Source organism: Hippoglossus stenolepis, chromosome 10 (genome assembly GCF_022539355.2).
Source record: "Hippoglossus stenolepis isolate QCI-W04-F060 chromosome 10, HSTE1.2, whole genome shotgun sequence".
NCBI lineage: Eukaryota > Metazoa > Chordata > Actinopteri > Pleuronectiformes > Pleuronectidae > Hippoglossus > Hippoglossus stenolepis.
The window spans coordinates 20,867,521-20,886,324 of NC_061492.1; the positions used below are offsets into that span (position 1 = coordinate 20,867,521).

At 41.8% G+C, this 18,804-nt stretch overlaps 1 protein-coding gene across 1 annotated transcript; it reads right to left on the minus strand.

Moving 5' to 3' along the window:
* Positions 1 to 2,399: 2,399 nt before the first annotated feature.
* LOC118116206 (F-box only protein 33) lies at positions 2,400 to 17,740 on the minus strand. The gene is made up of 6 exons (XM_035167619.2): positions 17,175 to 17,740; positions 15,084 to 15,194; positions 14,328 to 14,488; positions 13,995 to 14,203; positions 13,581 to 13,878; positions 2,400 to 11,740 (listed from the first exon to the last, which is right to left on the minus strand). Exons 1-6 carry the CDS (start codon positions 17,615 to 17,617, stop codon positions 11,475 to 11,477), a joined length of 1,488 nt encoding a protein of 495 aa, XP_035023510.1. The 5' UTR covers positions 17,618 to 17,740; the 3' UTR covers positions 2,400 to 11,474.
* Between the last annotated feature and the right edge of the window lie 1,064 nt (positions 17,741 to 18,804).

Genomic DNA, 18,804 nt, shown 5'->3' on the forward strand with positions numbered 1-18,804 from the left:
ACAACAGGACAGATTACCATGAAGCTTGGTGGAAGGATCCAGTACGTTAACTCGTGGATCGTGATGAAAACAATTAGGCATGTTCAGGGAACTGATATTTATGAGTGTGTGCAAGTGGTGCAGATCCACATAAAAATCTCTGGTGAATTTAAATGTTGTTTCATAAGGGGACTGTTGACCGTTGGCATCCGCTAATTGTGTGCCATTATAGTGTCTTAATAAAACTGGATGGGCTGGGAACTCCATGGGATGCTACAGTTTTGCCTCTACACTACATTAAACCTCTCGTATTTCTATGATAGTAAAAAAACAAGGTACTTAATAATCAGTGTGAACAAAGGGTAAACCAACAGACCTTGTTATCTGTTTTTGTCCGTCTCCATCTGTCTGTATCTTTCCATTCACCTCTTGTCCCTCGCTCGTCACCAACCAACCATTTTGCCTTTTAGTTTCCAGTTTTGTTGTCATGGCGACAGTGGTTGAATCTCATTTGCAAGTGTGTCCTGTGGCTTCCTCACGCGGGGGGGAAAGCCCTGCAGTGAACACTACAGCTTTCACTGCTGTTAATACATGCAGCGGCCATCTAGGACCTACAGAGTCGAAATTCCGACTTGAGCGGGCGTTCCTATTGCAACCTCCGACTCCGCGTTATAATGGAACGCGGCATTAGGGTTCACCCCTCGTCAGCTGTTCTTCTTATTGATGTGATTTTTTAATATAAATTTGTCAAGACTTTTTCACTCATTTCTATATGTTTAAATTAAGTATGCTTTTAACTGTTCACAGGTATTATACATTTCAAGTTCCTATTTGCCATTAGCAATAAAAACGCTGCTCTTATCATCAACCGTTGTTTTGTGTTTCAGTTCTGGCATTTTGACATTTTTCTGTTTTAAAAGTATCGTTTTAGCATTGGTACTGGTTAAAAAAACAAACAATACACAACCCTGCGTTGTGATGGAGTCTGTGAGGACAAATACATCGATCTCTGATTGAGTATAAAGCTGATAGCAGCTGGTACCATGGTACAGTGGTTAGCAGTCTGTACATTTCCCAAACACTCTTACACAGTTATGATCATAAAAACTCAAACACTCCTTCATTAAAACCCGTCATCTTCAAAATGTATTTATTTGAACTGGTTTTAAATTGGACACTATCAATTTTATAAGACAGAATATTGTTTCTGAACTATTGAGAATGGTCCCACCAATACACACGCTCAACGGAATCATCTCAGCCGTCAATAATGACGTTTCACGCAGTTTTTATATCATCAAATTACTAATCAAAACCAAAACATATCATTTGAACAAACATCAGTGGGACTATCTAAAAAAGACAGAAAACCATCTTTGATTAAAATAAAATTGTGATGTTTATTTGGACTTTTTAGATTTATCCATGTCCCATCCACCAACAATGAGGAGTTGGGATTTATGACCTATACTGCAGCCTGACACCAGGTGGCGAATGAGATGCTTTGGCTTCACTTTTAGGGAGCAGTCGTGTCTTCCATTTTGATATTCAGTCTATGGGAGACACTTTACCTTTAAAAGACCAAACAACTGTGTTTTCAGATTTTGTTTCCTGAAGTAGAAATCATATACTTACACATTTTGTTTTTTTACATATTTTCCCACAGTTCAATGCAGCCATTGATTTCTATTCATTTCTATGCAAACTCAATTATCAGAGACATGTATTCCATCATCTTTATTTTTCGTTGAGTCTGCTCATGATTCAATGGCAACCTGGAACTTTAAAAAAGGTTATGTACAGATATATGGTTTGTGAAGTGGATAGCTATGACTTAAAATGTATAGGATTTGCAATTAATGAGCCTTAATACTGGCAGGGTCAGTCTTATTTGTTTGGTATATATGTTCAGATCCACTCCACCTCATGTCATGTCATGGTGGAAGTTGGTCGTTTCAATCCTCCCAATATTACTTTTAGATATTTTTTAACTCTTAGTCTTGCAGCATGTATGTTAAGGGTTAAGGATGTCGTGAGGCACTTTATGTGTTATAGACTTTAATAAACCAAACACAATCTTTCCATGTACCCCCAAAAGTTCCCAAAACCTGGTTAGTGAATCATCTAGTTAGGACATCCTGTTTGTTTCCATCTCCATTAGTAACCTTGTATTCATGTATTATCTTTAAATCCTTAGTAGATCATAGATATATGCTTATTGTATAATCAGTAATGTAAATCATTTATTAGCATCAGCAGTAAGACCTCTGTAACAAAATCTCTCCATTAATGTTTTGTAGGTGATGCTAAATGAAACCTCTAAACAAACTGGTCTGGGAATCTTCGGTGTACTCTATTACCAGAATTGCACCTGAAGCTGAACACAGCAGGTAGAGAAACAATAAGACAATGAAACCAAGTGACTTTTTAATGCTTTTATTCACTGACTAAAAGAAGAGAAGCATTCATTCAACATTGATTCAAATCACCGTTCAGCAAGTTGACCCCACAAGTGTTCGCCACCTGCCAGTTTAGAGGTTTTACACAGAGGTTTGTAAAACGTCCTCTTTTTTCTCTACAACAGAACCATGGATCAACACTGTTCTCACTGATAAAATCTTCTCCTGCAGACTAATCCAATAAACAGCTGGGAAGATTTCAAATCAGACTTTAATTATAAGACTTCAGTCTTTGATTCAGTTTCACGACTAAAATGTTTTTTTAAAAGAACACTAGTTGTGGTGGAACTCCTCGTTTCTTGGTCATAACAAGTCATGCTAATCCATGCTGCTGAGGAACCAATCAAGTGGGAGCACATCTAGTTCTGCTTGAAACATGCAGAGGTGAGTTAGAAACTAGACTCTATATGTTTTAAAAGCTGTGCACAGATCAGATTTGTAGGTTTTAGAACAATAATAAAAAGGTATTTGACGTATGCTCCGTGGTTTATGAAATCTGGTCCAGCTGTATTTTGGGTTACGTCTGGCTCCCCGCTTACAGAAAGAGTAAAACCCGCTGCTATGTGCTCACTTGAACAAACAGTCACACAGGAACATAGCGCTCTGAATATTCAACATTAATGATGGTAAAACCATTTTTGCAAAACACACACAACAACATAGCTTCTGATTTACAAAGTCTGCGTGATTTCAATAACATACTTCACGTTCATAAATTGAACCCGGACATGTGTTGCATAAGAGTATACCACGGTAATGCATTGTTGATACCTATACAAATATGCACTATGTGAGTTTATATATCTATTTATATAGTTTATATTTCTTCCTCTATGGTTTTCTAAAGATGCAGCCGGGCGCTGTCAGCACTGCTTGTGCCCCTTTGTGGCCACTAGTAAGACTGCTGTTATTGCAAACTGTCCTGATTTTAAACAAATGCACAACATTCGTACCACGATAAAACTGGGGCCATCTAGCCAGTCTCACAGAGACCAAGAGTGAGCCCGCCGTCACCGATGCTGTCACTGGGCTGGCTGACCAGAATCAAAAAGATCTTAAAACAAAATGATAAGATTTCACAAATCATAAGGCCAAGTATTGTCATTGCAAGTTCTTATTAGTTGTAACATTTTCATTTCTACTGCGTGACAGTGAGAGAAAGAAAAACTCAACAAAAACAAAAAGAGTGTGGATTATATGCATTCCTCTTGCATAGTTGTGAGGCTGGACTGGGCAGCAGGCCTGCCTGGCTAATTAGGAGGTTTGGCTCTCCAGACTCGACAAGAAAGACTTTGTTTACTCGCCAGGAACATCAGAGCCGCTGAGATCTAAAGCTATGGCGAAACCTGAAAACAGGAGAATAAGAACTTCCTCTAAAAGGTCTCAGTGTGGCCTGCTGCTGATGGCAGAACCTCCCTTTCACTGAGGTCATAAACTCGCCTCATACACATCTATCTTATCTGTTGTTACACAGGACTGATTTCATACCAGTGTGATGCACATCCAGTGTTTTTCTCCAAGTAACAGAAACATATATCAGGATGTTCATCAGATTCTTCACATTCCCGCCTGAGTCCAGCCCTATAGTGAGCTCATTCAACGTCTTGCATGTTACTGGTAGTAGTCTACGATCTTAGCCGTTCCATAAAAAAAATGTAAGAGACAGGAAGAGTCTTAAAACTCACATTGTGATGAGGAAACCCTGTCTCGTCATGTTAATCCTTTCATAAACATTTACCTCTTCCCTGAATCTTGTTTAGGGAAGGTTTTAGGCCCACGACCATCTTACTACCTCTTTTCTACCGCTATTTTCAACTTTACTTTCATCAACATCCTGAGAGTCAAAATCACAACCTCTCCAGTTGAGTCTGAGCAGTGATTCAAGTGGAAATGAAACTGGTCATGTCTGATCTGCGTGTCTGTGGCTCTGAGCCTGTGTTTAGACTGATGCAGATCTAACACAGTCTGCTGCTTTGGTACTAAACACACACAGTCACACTTCTGTCCATGTCAGTGAGATTAGTATTGGCTGTTGAGGACAAGCACAAACGTGTCAAACTCTGCTGTTTGTCTTAGGGCCTGGTCGGACAGACAAACCCAGATCCCTGTAGATCTTCTGATCATGACACTGAGTTTTAATAAGCTGTCAACACCAACTGTCTCAGATGGATGACATTAAGAGGCCAGCTCTGTGGATTCAATTTCCCATCAGGCCACAGGGGGCCCTGCTATCTTCCAGGATATTCTCTATGAATGCATATAAACAGCACAAAAAACATAGCAAAATAAAAAAAAGAACATAAACAACTCAAAAGGGGCATATCGACCTGGCTGCAACCACATGCGTTTACACTAACTGCTGGTAATGGTCTCCTGAATAACTGAAACCCTGTCTCTGCTCTAGTATTCTACCTGTCACTTTCATGGAAGAACTCATTAAAATATTCACTGTGTGTCAGTCTATGTGTTTACACATTATAACATTGTCATACACAAACCCCTGTCTGCATACGGTGTAAAAATAAGTCCAGCCCAGACGCCAGGTGCCCTTTTGTATCCATCGTGAACATGTACATTGACGTCTGTACGTATTTGTGTGTGTGCTAAATACGCAGACTGAGCTCATCTTCCCGGGTTGTGACGTTTATTAACTGGAAGATTGATTCAACGAGTGAAACCAACTGATTTCACGGAAAGAGTAACTCGACTTTATATATAGCACAGTCAGTGTGGCGTGCTTTCACTTGTGACCTTTTGTGTACCCGACACAAAAGGCCCTTAAATGGCCTCGGGATGCATCGAAGCATCGAGTGAAAGCAAAGCTTGGCATTGCAGGAACGCATGTTAGAAACACAGTTGACCTTTGAAATGGTGACACTTTATATCAACCACTTTCGAAATGGTATCACACCTCTGCTCTGCTCAGACCAGCTGGTGATCTGGTGTGACTGTCAGTACTAGCTGCATCTCTGATCCCTTCAAAATCACACCATTCGAAAATAAATATAAAAAAATAGAGAGGGTTTAATTTTCTTGTAGTAGACTGTTTGCTAGTCAGATGGCCTGAGCAACCCCCTATGTGGAATGTCCTCTTATTAGCAGATCTCTAGCAGCAATTTTTTTTACAGCTCCAACAGCTCAGGACTAAATGTTTTCCATCAAACCTGACCCTGGCCACGGGCTTGCAGGAAACAATACATAAACATCAAGCACAGGGGCCTTTGTCCTGAAACTGAGGAGAGTGTTTGGTCCCTGATGTGTTCTGAGATAGATCCAAACTCTTCGTCCTCCTCACCTTTAGTTTTACATTCACTCACTCCTCACAGTTGAACAGGTGATGGAGAAAAGACAAAGGGGGGAGGAAATATGGAAGAGAGCACACAGCTGCAGAACTGTACTGCACTGCACTTCCTTTGCTTTGTGATCCTACGGCAACATGCAATGTATATCCTGAGTGGCATTCATGATGTGCAACAATTCTGCAAACCCATATTAAATAACATATGTTGGATATATATGTAATTCAATACAGCCACGACAGATTAGCCAGGCCTTTGTGCACAGGTCTGCTTTGGACTTGATCTACAAGGACTGTTGACGATTCATCCAGTCCAGCACAGTTTTCTCCATATTACATCAAGGCCAGTGTTTGGACACACAAAAAACAGAGTGGTCGTAGTCAGAGGAGGAAACACAGGCTGCTTTCAGACGTGCATTGAACTTTGAATAACCTCCTGACATTCTCCGGAGGGGCTGTAAATGAGAAGGCAAATGAGAGGCTGCAGAGTTTCTTAGGTCAGCCCTCTAGTAAAAACTCTGGAGGAAGTCAGAATGAGCCGATATGAGATCACAGAAGGAGATTCTCCGCGAGTGAGTGGGCGTATTGATGCCATTTTGAACACGCCACTGAGTAAAAGAAAAACCAAAACGAATACAAATATCTCAGGATGAAAAGCGGCGCCATACACTTAGGAGAGGCAGACAATGACGTCAAAAGGGCTTTTGGTTTAAGGGCCTACGCTAAAGTCAATGTGTTGTAAACAAAAATATGATCTCCGCAGTAGAATTTCTACATTATGTTCTGCCCCTGCCTGCACCACATCTCACCTGAATCCTAAGAAGATTTCTGTGTTGTTGTGAACGCGTCTAAGCGGAGAATCTCCTGCTGCGTTGTTCATGTGTGAAAGGCAACCTCCGGAGAAAGTCCTCATCCAATTGTGTGGACATCCTCCAAAACGGCTCAAGAGAGGAGCGGAACCACAAGGAGTAAAGAGAAAAAGAAGGTGAAGAGTAGAATACTGGACCAGCCTCCTGCCAGTGTGTGTGTGCGGGCACTTCAGTTAGACTTGTGTCTGTGTTAGGTTTGTTCCACTGTGGTCTTTGGCAGCTTAAAACACATCAAGGAGAGAAGAACCGATCCAGTGACTCCTAATATTCAAATGAGCGAGTTAGCGGCCTGAGCTATTGTTATTTTCCGTCCTCCTCCGCGCTTTGAAAACCGATTGTACCCTGAGAACGAAACGATTTCAGTTCCTGTTTCCTGCTGCAGTAGAAGTGATAAGACTATGCTGCTGGACACGAGCAAGCCAAAACCCTCCCCCTTTAAATATACACACACACACACACACACACAAACGCAGAAAACATACAACGGCTACACTGCTGATATCTTCTTCACATACACATTCAAAACATTGTATTTGCACATTTTCTACTGGATATACTTTTCACATGAAATCTTGCACAAAAAAATCCAGGCACACTCTGAGAAAAATGTATATGCGTGTGCTGAAAGCTCTAGCTACTGTAACGCTGCCTCCCTAAAGAGTGGACTAACAAATTACAGCAACGACTAATACACAACACAAAGCCAGTAACTTGGGAAGAGCAAAGAGAAACTCCAGAGGCTTTCAGGCACAAACTGGCTCAATGTGTAGTGATTAGTGACGACACACAGGGATCAGGGACAGGTTCTTTTTTCCACTGGCAGTATTTTTCAACATGCTATACTGATTCCTCTCCTAATGTGTCAAACCCTAAAGTCATTTGCCTGTAGTCTCAACTCTTCTTTCTCTGCACAGCGTTATTTCCACATCATCTCACGAAACGTTTGGTGTTTTGGTGAAGAAACAAACTAATAGAAGCAATATATATTAAAAAAAGAGACATTATTCTGCAATTATCTACTTTCTTTCTTTTACTCCTCTGCATTCTGTGGCCTAAAGGTTCTTAAAATATTTCTATATCACAAATAGTTAAACCATCAACTTTTGATAAATAATGTTTCCATATGGGAAGTGACTATGATAAGAAGACAATTTATTTTAATACATTCTTCAATGAAAATAATATAAACGAGATGAAACTTTTAATCCACTCTAGCAGAATCTGGTAAAACCACAGCCCCTCATATTATTCTGGGTAGAAACACGGTCATAGGGGCTCAAACAGTGAAATCTGACTTCTTGTGAGGAGCCAATAATATGTGGAGACATGAGAAGACAGCGAACAAAGGCGGGTACACACGGCGAATAGGGATGGAGCCTGTAAAATCTGCTTGTTAATATCGGTTTGTAAAAGTCTATTTACTTTGCTGAGCCCTCTAGCTTGACATTACATTCTACCATAAAACTGCTGTGATTTCACTTATCATCAGCTGACGACAATAAACAACACAAAGCAATAAACTCGAGCTATAAAATGAGGATGAGGGGAAAACAACGGCCGAAGGGAGGAGGAAGATTAAAAACCCAATATAATTTGAATGTCTTCATGTTGGTGTTGCTCTCCCTTCTGAATGTACAGCTTTACACACTAAGCCACAGACAGCCTTTAAAAGAAACTCTTGGTACCAAAGTGCATTCATCCTGAGATATGGACCAAGGACGAGAGAGATTATCACGGCTGAACCATCAAGGTCCCATAACGGACGCCCAAACATTTGGTAGCCCATAACAAGGTGCGTTTCATCCTGAACCTGCAAGGTGCTGCCATGCTGCGAAACTCTGGTTCCACATTAGTCCACGGAAAAGCCAGCCTTGTAAACTATTGGCCTTGATATGGACCTTCACAGACTGCGATGCCGTTGCCCCGACCTCAGACTGAACGGAGCTGTAGACATTTGAGATGGTAACTTTTCTAAAAGCGGCTACTCATGAAAGGTAGGTGCCCAATGGCTCAATCCAACTTTACTGTTAAAATACCAACTCAGCCTAGGAATGCCTTCATAACACACCAGTGGACCACAGCTGTCCCAACACTGAAGCATCAGATCAGGGCCCAGTCATTCACAGGTGACACTGAAACTCCGTATCTCTCCATAGCACAAGATGTTCTGTCAACATTGCCTGGCTTAACTCATGATCATGGCGCGCTAGCACTTCCACTGAGCCTGAACAATATTTATTTCAGTATTAGATCAAAAGGCATCCACTCAGTGATTTTAAACAGGTAGACAGTAATTGGGCCCAGCAGGGCTTCTATCGACAGGATGGACTCCCCATCTCTCTGTCCCCCCATCATCTACTGGAGATATAAAACGTGCAATGAGCAAGATTGTTTTTTGCCATTCTTTAGTCTTTATCAACCTTAATCTTTGAAAACAAATGTATGATTAGGTTTGTTGACCCTCCGACCGAGGCGGAGTGAGGGTTCATCAGATGGCAGATAAACAACATCATCAATAACAACAACAACTGGATCCAGAAAACAAGGGGCTGTTTCCAAGGCAACTGTGACTCAAGAAGAAATAAGAAAAAAAAAAAAAGAGGACTATTTCTCACATTAACTCAACTGATTGTTTCACACACCCCATGCAACAACATCACCACCACCACTGAGGCCGTGGTCATGGTGATGTTAAAAGCCTACCTGAGACTGACAGAGAATACGTTTCGCAACAAACAACCCAAAACCACATTGTGCTGTAGGTGTCATTTTTTTCCAAAAAAGTGAAAAATGCAGTCTTGGCTGTAAGTGGAACCTATAATGTCCAAACTCACTTATTCAACAACCCCCAACTGTTGTGGCGAGAAATGCATTTCTGCTGCAAATATAACTATACACTTCGCCTCAAATAAAATTAAAAAACAACTGGCCAACAGAAGAGAGTAAAGTTACATTCAGTGCCTTTTCTTTTCCCTGTTCTTAATCATGAAATGTTTTCCTCCAGGAGAACTGGTTCCTACCTACAGTGCTGCTGGCATTCACCACCATAGGAAGCGGTGCATACAGAATACTGGTGTTGTTTTAGCATGGCCTATGAGAGTAGTCTTAGAGAAATCTCAAAACATGGATATATACGGCATTATGGAGTGAAATCCTATTTCCTCTATGGAATGTTAAAGACCTGCTTGGAGATGGTTTTAACCCCAGAGCACTTCACATTTTGACACAAACTGCTGTTCTTTTCTTTGATTTGACATACAAAGGGGCTATAGTGAAACCAGTGACACCAGTTGGAAAGTTTTGATCTCTAGAGGAAAGCAAAGGCAGCAATAATTACGGTGAATATAGAAAAAAATGTAACGGTTTACTAGCAGCTCGCTACAGGTCAAAACAGAACACAGTGGGGGTATGTTGTCTTGTAACAGGCAAAATTTTCATAGTTTGGCTCTGAATGTCAGTCAGAGGACGAGGCTCCTTTCCGTCGACTGGCGAAATTGCCCCGAAAGGTCAACAAGTGAGCTGGGTAAGAAGTGTGTTGGCGGCAAGTGTGTAACAATCTCTCTCCATAACACCATCACTAAGGCGCTCAAAACCTTAAATAAAACCATTAAACTTTGAAATGCCACTCAAGTTGAAATGATCTGAGGCTACATCCATACTACTATGTTTTCGTTTGAAAACTCTGTTTCTGATCATCCAGACTAAAATGTGGCCCCAGAGTTTTCAAACTAAAACGCGGCCAGCAGCGTCTAAAACTCAAGAGTAGTCTGGACGCCAGGCGTATAAATAGCAGAGTTGATGGACAACGTATTAATGTGGATGTAGCCTGACTCATGGCACTGACATGGCTGTTGCTGAAAACTGCATTAAAACTGATTAGCACCAACCTCGGTCCGCCATTTTGTGATGGAGATTCCCACCCTGCTGGCAAGGCTCTCGTACTAGTGGACACGCGCACATGGTGCTCTTTCAGAGCAACAGAACAAATAGTGAAGGTTGCATTACCCAGGAAGTGATTGATCAACTGTTTACAAACTCCAGGTTTTGCTGGAGTGGAGCAGACAGACCGACACAGAGTAAATTGTTTAAAAAAAGAAAAGAAAAATAGTTTCACAACTTCAGCTAGTTGTACGTGTCTGAATACGCACTTCCTCCTCAAATCATCTCGCCCCATCACTTGTTCTATCTGTGAGCAGGATGATTATATATCTGGATTGAAATGCATACAAAGCCTATACAGGCAAGGGAACCATCACAGAGGAAAAACAAGATTATACACAGCACAGGGAGAGATGGAATACAGTTAAATGAAAAAAAAAAAGGCAAGAAAAAAAAAACAGTTTGAAGTTACATTATACAGAGGCTCTGCAGGTTATCAAGGTGAAGCAGAGACATCGAGCTTGAATACTTGTGGACAAGACCAGACCAGCCTGGGCCATGCCAGACATCAGGGCATGTGAAGCAGCAGGATGACCCCTTTTAGCAGACACATTAAAAAAAATTGTCACTACTCAAGTCTGGCCATTGGTTAGAGGATTAAATGCCAATTATAATATCCAGTTTTATTTGGACATTCTTAATTGGATAATTTATTCAGTAAATACTATGCCAGTGGATGACTATGAAATCTGCTGGAAATGGTAATAAATGTTTGTGTGCTAAAACCCCTGTGAATTGAACACGAAAAATAAAAATAAACACAATCAGCTCACATCAATTCACAAGAATAAACTTTATAGATTAGGTTTAGTTTTCTCACGGGGGTCTGCTTTTTGCCTGGTTCAGAGGTCTGAGCTGAGCTGGACCTGGTGGGTCTGGTCTGGTCTTGACAACAGATTAGACTAAGGTGTGTTGGAGTTGCCCCCTTGCCTACATGCCCATGCTGAAAGCCTGCAGCTCACGGTGGAATTGCTGGGTGGGTTCGGACAAAACCAGGCTAGAATCCAGGCAAGGGTGCCAGACGCGGCCGAGGCCCAGCGAGACCTCTTTGACCAGGTTGTGGACCGGGTCACCTTCCATGCACACCGACTGGTCGGGGTCAAAGTCGATGCTCTCCTCAGAGACGGTCAGGATGCGAAGACTGGAACCTCGTAGCCGAGAGATGGCCACCAAGTTATGGGACCAGACAGTGTAACCTACAGATAAAGATGAGGGAGGTTGAGTAATATTAAGTACTATCTGTGTAATATACAGCTCTACAGCTACAAAACATTAGTTGTTAAATCATAATTAAATGAATAAAATATCAATCTGAATGTACTTTAATTAGAACCTGTCATTTTCCTTTATTTATAATTTTCTTATGTTAATATATCAGCCCTGATGCAACTTTGACCTAATTCCAGACAAACACAATGCCTGCAGGTTAAGAAAGGAACATTAACATAACAGAAATATTGACTGCAATGTCTAGACCAGCTGGTGTACAACAGGCCACAGTAACCAAGCAAATCTGTTAATGATTGAGATGTTGCCTCCCACAAGAGAAACTGCAGTCCCTCAGTAATGAAGCAAATGCTCTGTGTCATCAAGCCAAAAGATTTAAACCCAATTCTGTGTTTCTCCTCAGTACTACGAGACCTTTAGCTTGTTTCAGCACACTGTTTTGGATTGTTTTTTGATAAGTGGAACTCTATTTTTTTGAGTCACTATCATTGTTCTCATCTCCAAACATAGCAGGTAGATGTTTTCAGTGGAAAAGTTCTGATAATCCACCCCTCAATACCTGCCCAGCAACAAACATGGTGGAGTAAATGAGCCAGATATTTGCCTCAGGAGAGGGTTGCAACCCAAAAGAACTAAAAGGAGAAGTAACGTTGGGCATAAATGTCTCTACTAGCCAGAGAAATGACTGCTTAAGAATACACATTTTACTCTGTATTTGCTGGATGTGTGACACCAGACAAGACAACTTCATTACCTCATAGTATTTTGGTGTTGAATGAAGATTAATTGATAAGAATAAAATAACCACTGTAGGTCTCCTTAGCTTTAAGCTACCACATATACGATGACGCCACTGATCCTCAGATCTATCCAAGTCTGAACCAATGGGTACACTATACAATATGTAACTACTGTAACCATGACTGTATGCCATCAAACATAGGCCCTGCACAGACCATAATGAACCTCCTGTCAATTAGAGTTGGGGACTATTCACATTTGAACCAATACCAGTACCTGGAATTCGGTACCGGTACCCAACGGTACTTTTTCCCGGTACTTTACTCTCTCTGACTAACAAAAAAGTCTGACAAGGGTTTTGCGTGCATAGATAATTGCGAGGCAGAGCTGAACAGTCGTTACAGTTCATCTCTCGTACTGATACGCACACACACAAGCACTCACACACACAAACAGTGTGATCGGACACGTGTAAACTCAGAATGGGTAAAAACAACTGAATTTGTAAGCTTTGTCAATGTACGGAGAGCCGGAGGAGATGGCAGCATGAATGATAGAGACATAGAGAGGAGCAGTAAATCACTGACAGAGCCGGTAACAACTGTAAAAAAATAACCTTTTTACTGTCCAAACATGTAAGAATAGATCCAAAACAGTGTAAGCAAACATGGTGGAGCTGTGGCCGGGCTGTGCTCACTCTGACGGTCCCTGGGTCTGTGCCCTGGTGCCGTGCATGGCTCCCTGGGTGTCTGCGCCATTGACTTGCTATTGTTCTGTGGACTGATCGTAAATGAGCTTGTTTTGATCACGTTCCAGGGGTGAGTCACATGGTCTTGCTTTCTCTCTCTTTATCTAGCATATACTCTCTCTTTCACTCTCCCTCAGGTATATATACTCTCTCACCCAGATGCGTTCACAAGTACCGAAATTTGGCACAGATTGATTCAATGTAAATCGGTAGTCGGTAGTACCGACGTAATTCGGTTGGTACCCTTAAAAGTACTAAGTTTGGTACCCAACCCTACTGTCAACTTACTGTATATTCCACAAACAACAAGCTCAACTCACCATGTATCACCAGTACAGCCAGCTGAGTACATCTCCATGCTAAAAGGACCAGTGGGTCTTCGTTGCGATTGATACTGAGGTCAGGGAAGTCAGGGTCATCCCTCAGGAGCAGGAAGTGTGTCAGCGTTTTGTTGTACTGCTGAGAGATGAGCTCCAATGTCGCATCAGTCACCAGTGTGCTGTAACTGTCGAGGTGGAGGCGCACCAGAGGAAGGCTTGGTTTTAGGACCCTAAGGAGCTCCGAGCTGTCGACCTCTAGGGCCATGATGTAGACTCGCAGGTTGGCACTCACACGGACCTGAGGATGATCAGGTTATCTTGACTGATGAATTCAATGATAAATGGTAATTTTCAACAAACATCCATGCCTTGTCATCAAATAGAACAACTGTTACTTAGAAAATCACAGATTACCAGTGCCTTCCAATCGTCCTCTGTAGCGGTCCCTTCTAACGATTTGAACTCCAGGGCGGCGCCATTGAGCAGCAGGGAGAGGCGATGCAGTGGAGTTCGGCTTGGAGACGCCAGCAGACCACAAAGCTCAGATGTCCAGTCAGAGAAATCCAGCGCCAAAGAATTAAGATTAGAGAGCCGATCTAACTCTGATGGTGAGATGAGGGGGCCTGAAGACAGTTTCCAGAAACGTGACATGTTACAAAACAAAAATGTGCAAATCTGGCTGTAATTTTTTAACTATTTAATCAAGTGGTGAGCCCCAAGCTTGTGAAATACCAGACAAACACATACCTAGCTGGTGGTCCAGTAAACTGAGGTGCCGCAGGGTCTCAGCTGAAGGATTAGACAGGCAGGCTAAGGAGCAGGGAGTCACCAGACCCAGCATGAAGCTGCAGGACAACCATCTCAGCTGCCGGCTGTTGGACAGCAACTCCATGAACAACTGCTGGATTCTGCAGATAGCAGAGGGGACCGGTTAATGAACAGAGGTAGGGGGAATTATCTAAAAAGAACTTTATCAGCATGACTTCAGCTTCCTACAAGGTCACACAAGGTCAGACCCGGCGATTTGTCCATTCCAAATCAAATGAAAGACAAATTTCATCCTTAAAAATACACCGTAGAGGTAAAGAGGGAAAAACAAGACCAACCAAACATCAGGTTTACGAAACAAACCAACAGTTCTGGTTATGAATGAGAAGAGCTGTATTACAAAAGGAATGGCCATTAAGAGTACCAACCATCTGTGGGCATCCAACAATATGTGTATGTTTAAAAGTTTTATAAAGTTGAAGAATATTTAGAACAACATCAAGGAAGTAACATTAGAGTTGCTCCAATACTGATACCAGCATCGGAAATGCTGACGAAAAGGCCGGTTCGGGCATCTACAAGTACTTAAGTCTATGTACCGATCCGATACCACCTCTTATTATATTAGTTTTACCCAGATAAAATCGACATCACTTCTTCTTTGCTGCTCCAAAATGAACAACAGAATTGGAATCTTTTTCCTCAGAAAATTGTTTTTACGTTAAGTGTGCTTACTCGTTGATCTTTTTGTCCCCCTGGTGGATCTGGTGCAGGTTTGAGCTGTCTAATAGTCCCTCCTGCTGGAGAATACAGGTGTCTCCATACAAAGTCAGCTTTTTCAGGTTTCTAGAGAACGAGAGAGTCAATGTTAGAAACACAGAAATGTAACAAACAGAAAAAAACATTCAATACTAGATTGATCCATGACTTTGTCTTGTGGTGATTGGATCACAACAACTGCCACGTGTGTCGATATCTTGACGTTGCCCTTGTAATTACTCAGTAGTCATCACTACATTATTACATGTATTCAGCACTCGCAGGTTAAATGTCAACTGCATCCATGCACACATAAATACACATATAACAATACCATCAGTTGCAGCTGGTAAGGACGTGACGTCTAGATGATCACATATGAATAATTTAAAAAGAAACAGCTCAACCTATCTGTACCGGTATCCTCCATATCGCACAAGACAGCCATATTATCTTTGATCGATCAACATTTTTTTAAGTTGGTCAGGCTGGTATAAGCTGTGTATCTGGTTTGATCAGACACTGCACATAGAGGATGTCTGGTAATCTTGGAGTTGGGTGTGACCATTTCCAAACCAAACTACTTTATGTGGCAAAACGTAGGCATTTTGTTTGTCTCATCCAACCCTGGTTCTGTACATCGCTGAGTTGCCAGCAAAGCATTATGTCTGCTCTGCTGTCTTGATCCCTTTATTTTTACATGCTCTGTATAGCAACAATCAAGGAACAATCCATGTGCTAAAAGATGCAGCTTTAAAAACTGTTTAGTTAAGCATTATCAACAACATGCAGCCACACACGACATGGTCTACCCAGCAGGTGCTGTGGAAATTGTGTTTGATGCAGCCCACATCCTGTAAATGAGCTGAGAGCTAAGCTTTACAAGATTCTTAGACAGACTTGTGTACAGCAGCTACTTAGTGAGGAAAAACCCCATTAAAGGAAGAGTGTCTTGTCTCATTGTTTTGAACATGAACCAGCACCTGGGGAGTGGGAGCAATGCATTTGCTGAAAGAAACACACATTGCATCACACCATGAGGGCCTACCATGAACCATGTACCATTACATTTTCGCATTCCTTTCACATAGGGCATTTATCAACATTTTCCCTGATTTCCCAGGGAACAATTCATGGTTCTTGAAAACTTCAGACAGATTAGTGGGACTGGTATAAACAACTGTTGGGCCTTAGCGGAGGTTTGCACGCTACCGAGTGCTGTTCTAGTTTTTGAATGGAAACATCTCTATAAGAAGGATTCAGACAAAAGAAGTGGTTTCCGCCCCCTCAGCAGAACTAAGACATGAACTGGACAGCTGTGGATGACTGCTATTTCAATACTACAAAGGACTGTAAGCGCATAATAGAGAAGGTGGGAGAAGGCCTCACAGAGGTTTTGCTCTAAAATCAGAAATCTTGACAAAAAGAGTTAAGTTTTACAGAATGTCCACAGCAGAAATGATCCAAGAGGCCAGATGTCATCTAGACACCTTATAGCTGATCAGACTATACAATGTGCAACGACATACTATAGCTAAATATATATATATATATACACACACTGTATATGTGTGTGTCAGTGCTGATATCAGCAAGTCACAGCCAACAAAGCCTTCTCTGGCCACCACCAGTTCAGCATTGTATCAGCTGGTATGTAGAGACCAGTGTAACATGGAAAACACAACCAGCAACAAAAGAAACGCAGGCGAGCATTAGACTTGTCATGGACACTGACGCCTCCATCACATATACAGTATTATTTGACGTCAGTAAATGTTAAAACTGGACATTAAAAAGAGAATATTTCAAAATGTGTTCAAATACATAAAGATAACAGTGGTTGCTAGCTGCACTGCAAAGACATGACCTGGTTACGTAACGGCTAATGTCAGGGTTTGTTTATAGCAAACTAAGCTAGCTAGCTGCTAGCTTAATGCGACGCAACAAATACTGAAATGTTACCTCACGATTCATTTTCTTTGAATTCAACATTCGCACAATTCAATGAAATGGACCGAAACAAAAACACAACGGAAATAGTTTTTTTTACAGCGAATGTAACGGTACCTGTTGTTGCGGATGCTGGTGACCACACACAGCACCTGGTCCAAGTAGGTGGCCATGGCGTCCCTCCATCGCTCGGAGAGCTGCGGGTCGCCGTCCGGACCGGTCGGCTGGTCCATCCTGGCGGACGACGGGTCGTTGCTCAGGGGGCTGAGGTAGCCTTCTACCGGCGCGAGTTCCAGCTGCAGCTCCCGCACGAAAGAACCGAACTTCCGCATGAGGAACTCCAGCCTCGGGGTCTCCTCGGAACCGGAGCCGCCGCCGAGCCGCCCGCCGCCTATCCGCAGCTTGAGCTCGGTCCACAGCGCCGGGTAGAAGAGACACTCCCTCCACCGAGAACACACGGCCGAGGCCCGGAGCTTGTCTCGGTCGGACAGAAAGGAGAATATATGGACGATAAGCTCGCTGGGTAAAGCCATGGCTCCGACACCCCCACACAGAGCCATGGCGAGGTAAGCGAGGTGCTGTCTGAAAACCAAGCGGATAAAAAGGAAACGTTACAACGGTTTTTAAAATGGGCCCAGCAACGGCCGATCAGCGCTTCTTCTCCTGGGTGAAAACAACCAGTGTTTTCAGCTTTGCCTTCAATAGTATTGGACCGTACCACCTTCTGTCTAAACAAGGGGATCACACCGATTCTCATGAATGTAACAAAACCATATATCGATGGATACATTCAAGTATTTGACAGAATTGAGGTTTTATTTGTAAATAATATTCATGCGTTTTGGACATTTTTGCATCTGTAGTTGCATTTCTATGTTGTCAGGTGAATGGTTCAGTCCTGAGGTGCTGTTATTTTTGCCATACTGCCGTGCTCCGCGGGAGGGCGCTGTCTCTCCACATCCAGAAAAGTCGAGCCCACACGTGATTTTTATTTTGGATTGGTTCCCACCCAGACACACCCCCTCCTACACTGCTGCAGAGGGAGAGCACAAGATAGATAGATAGATAGATAGATAGATAGATAGATAGATAGATAGATAGATAGATAGATAGATAGATAGATAGATAGATAGATAGATAGATAGATAGATAGATAGATAGATAGATAGATAAAAGGATAGATAGATAGATAGATAGATAGATAGATGGATAAGATAAAAGATAGATAGACAGATAGATAGATAGATAGATAGATAGATAGATAGATAGATAGATAGATAGATAGAAGGAAGAAGACTTGGATGGGGTCGAACCGCCCTCGTCATGTTGCAAGCATAACTAGATAGAGAGATAGATAGATAGATAGAAGGATAGATAGATAGATAGAAGGATAGATAGATAGATAGAAGGATAGATAGATAGATAGATAGAAGGATAGATAGATAGATAAAAGGATAGATAGATAGATAGATAGAAGGATAGATAGATAGATAGAAGGATAGAAGGATAGAAGGATAGATAGATAGATAAAAGGACAGATAGATAGATAAAAGGATATAAGGATAGATAGAAGGATAGATAGAAGGATAGAAGGATAGATAGATAGAAGGATAGATAGATAGATAAAAGGATAGATAGATAGATAAAAGGATAGATAGATAGATAGATAGATAGATAGATAGATAGATAGATAGATAGATAGATAGATAGAAGGATAGATAGATAGATAGATAGAAGGATAGATAGA

Coding starts and splice junctions, on each gene's coding strand:
- LOC118116206 (XM_035167619.2), bottom strand. CDS start 17,617: ATGGCTCTGTGTGGGGGTGTCGGAGCCATGGCTTTACCCAGCGAGCTT. Junction 15,195..17,174: donor ACCAGCATCCGCAACAACAG/GTACCGTTACAT, acceptor CTCGTTCTCTAG/AAACCTGAAAAAGCTGACTT. Junction 14,204..14,327: donor TTTACTGGACCACCAGCTAG/GTATGTGTTTGT, acceptor AACTGTCTTCAG/GCCCCCTCATCTCACCATCA.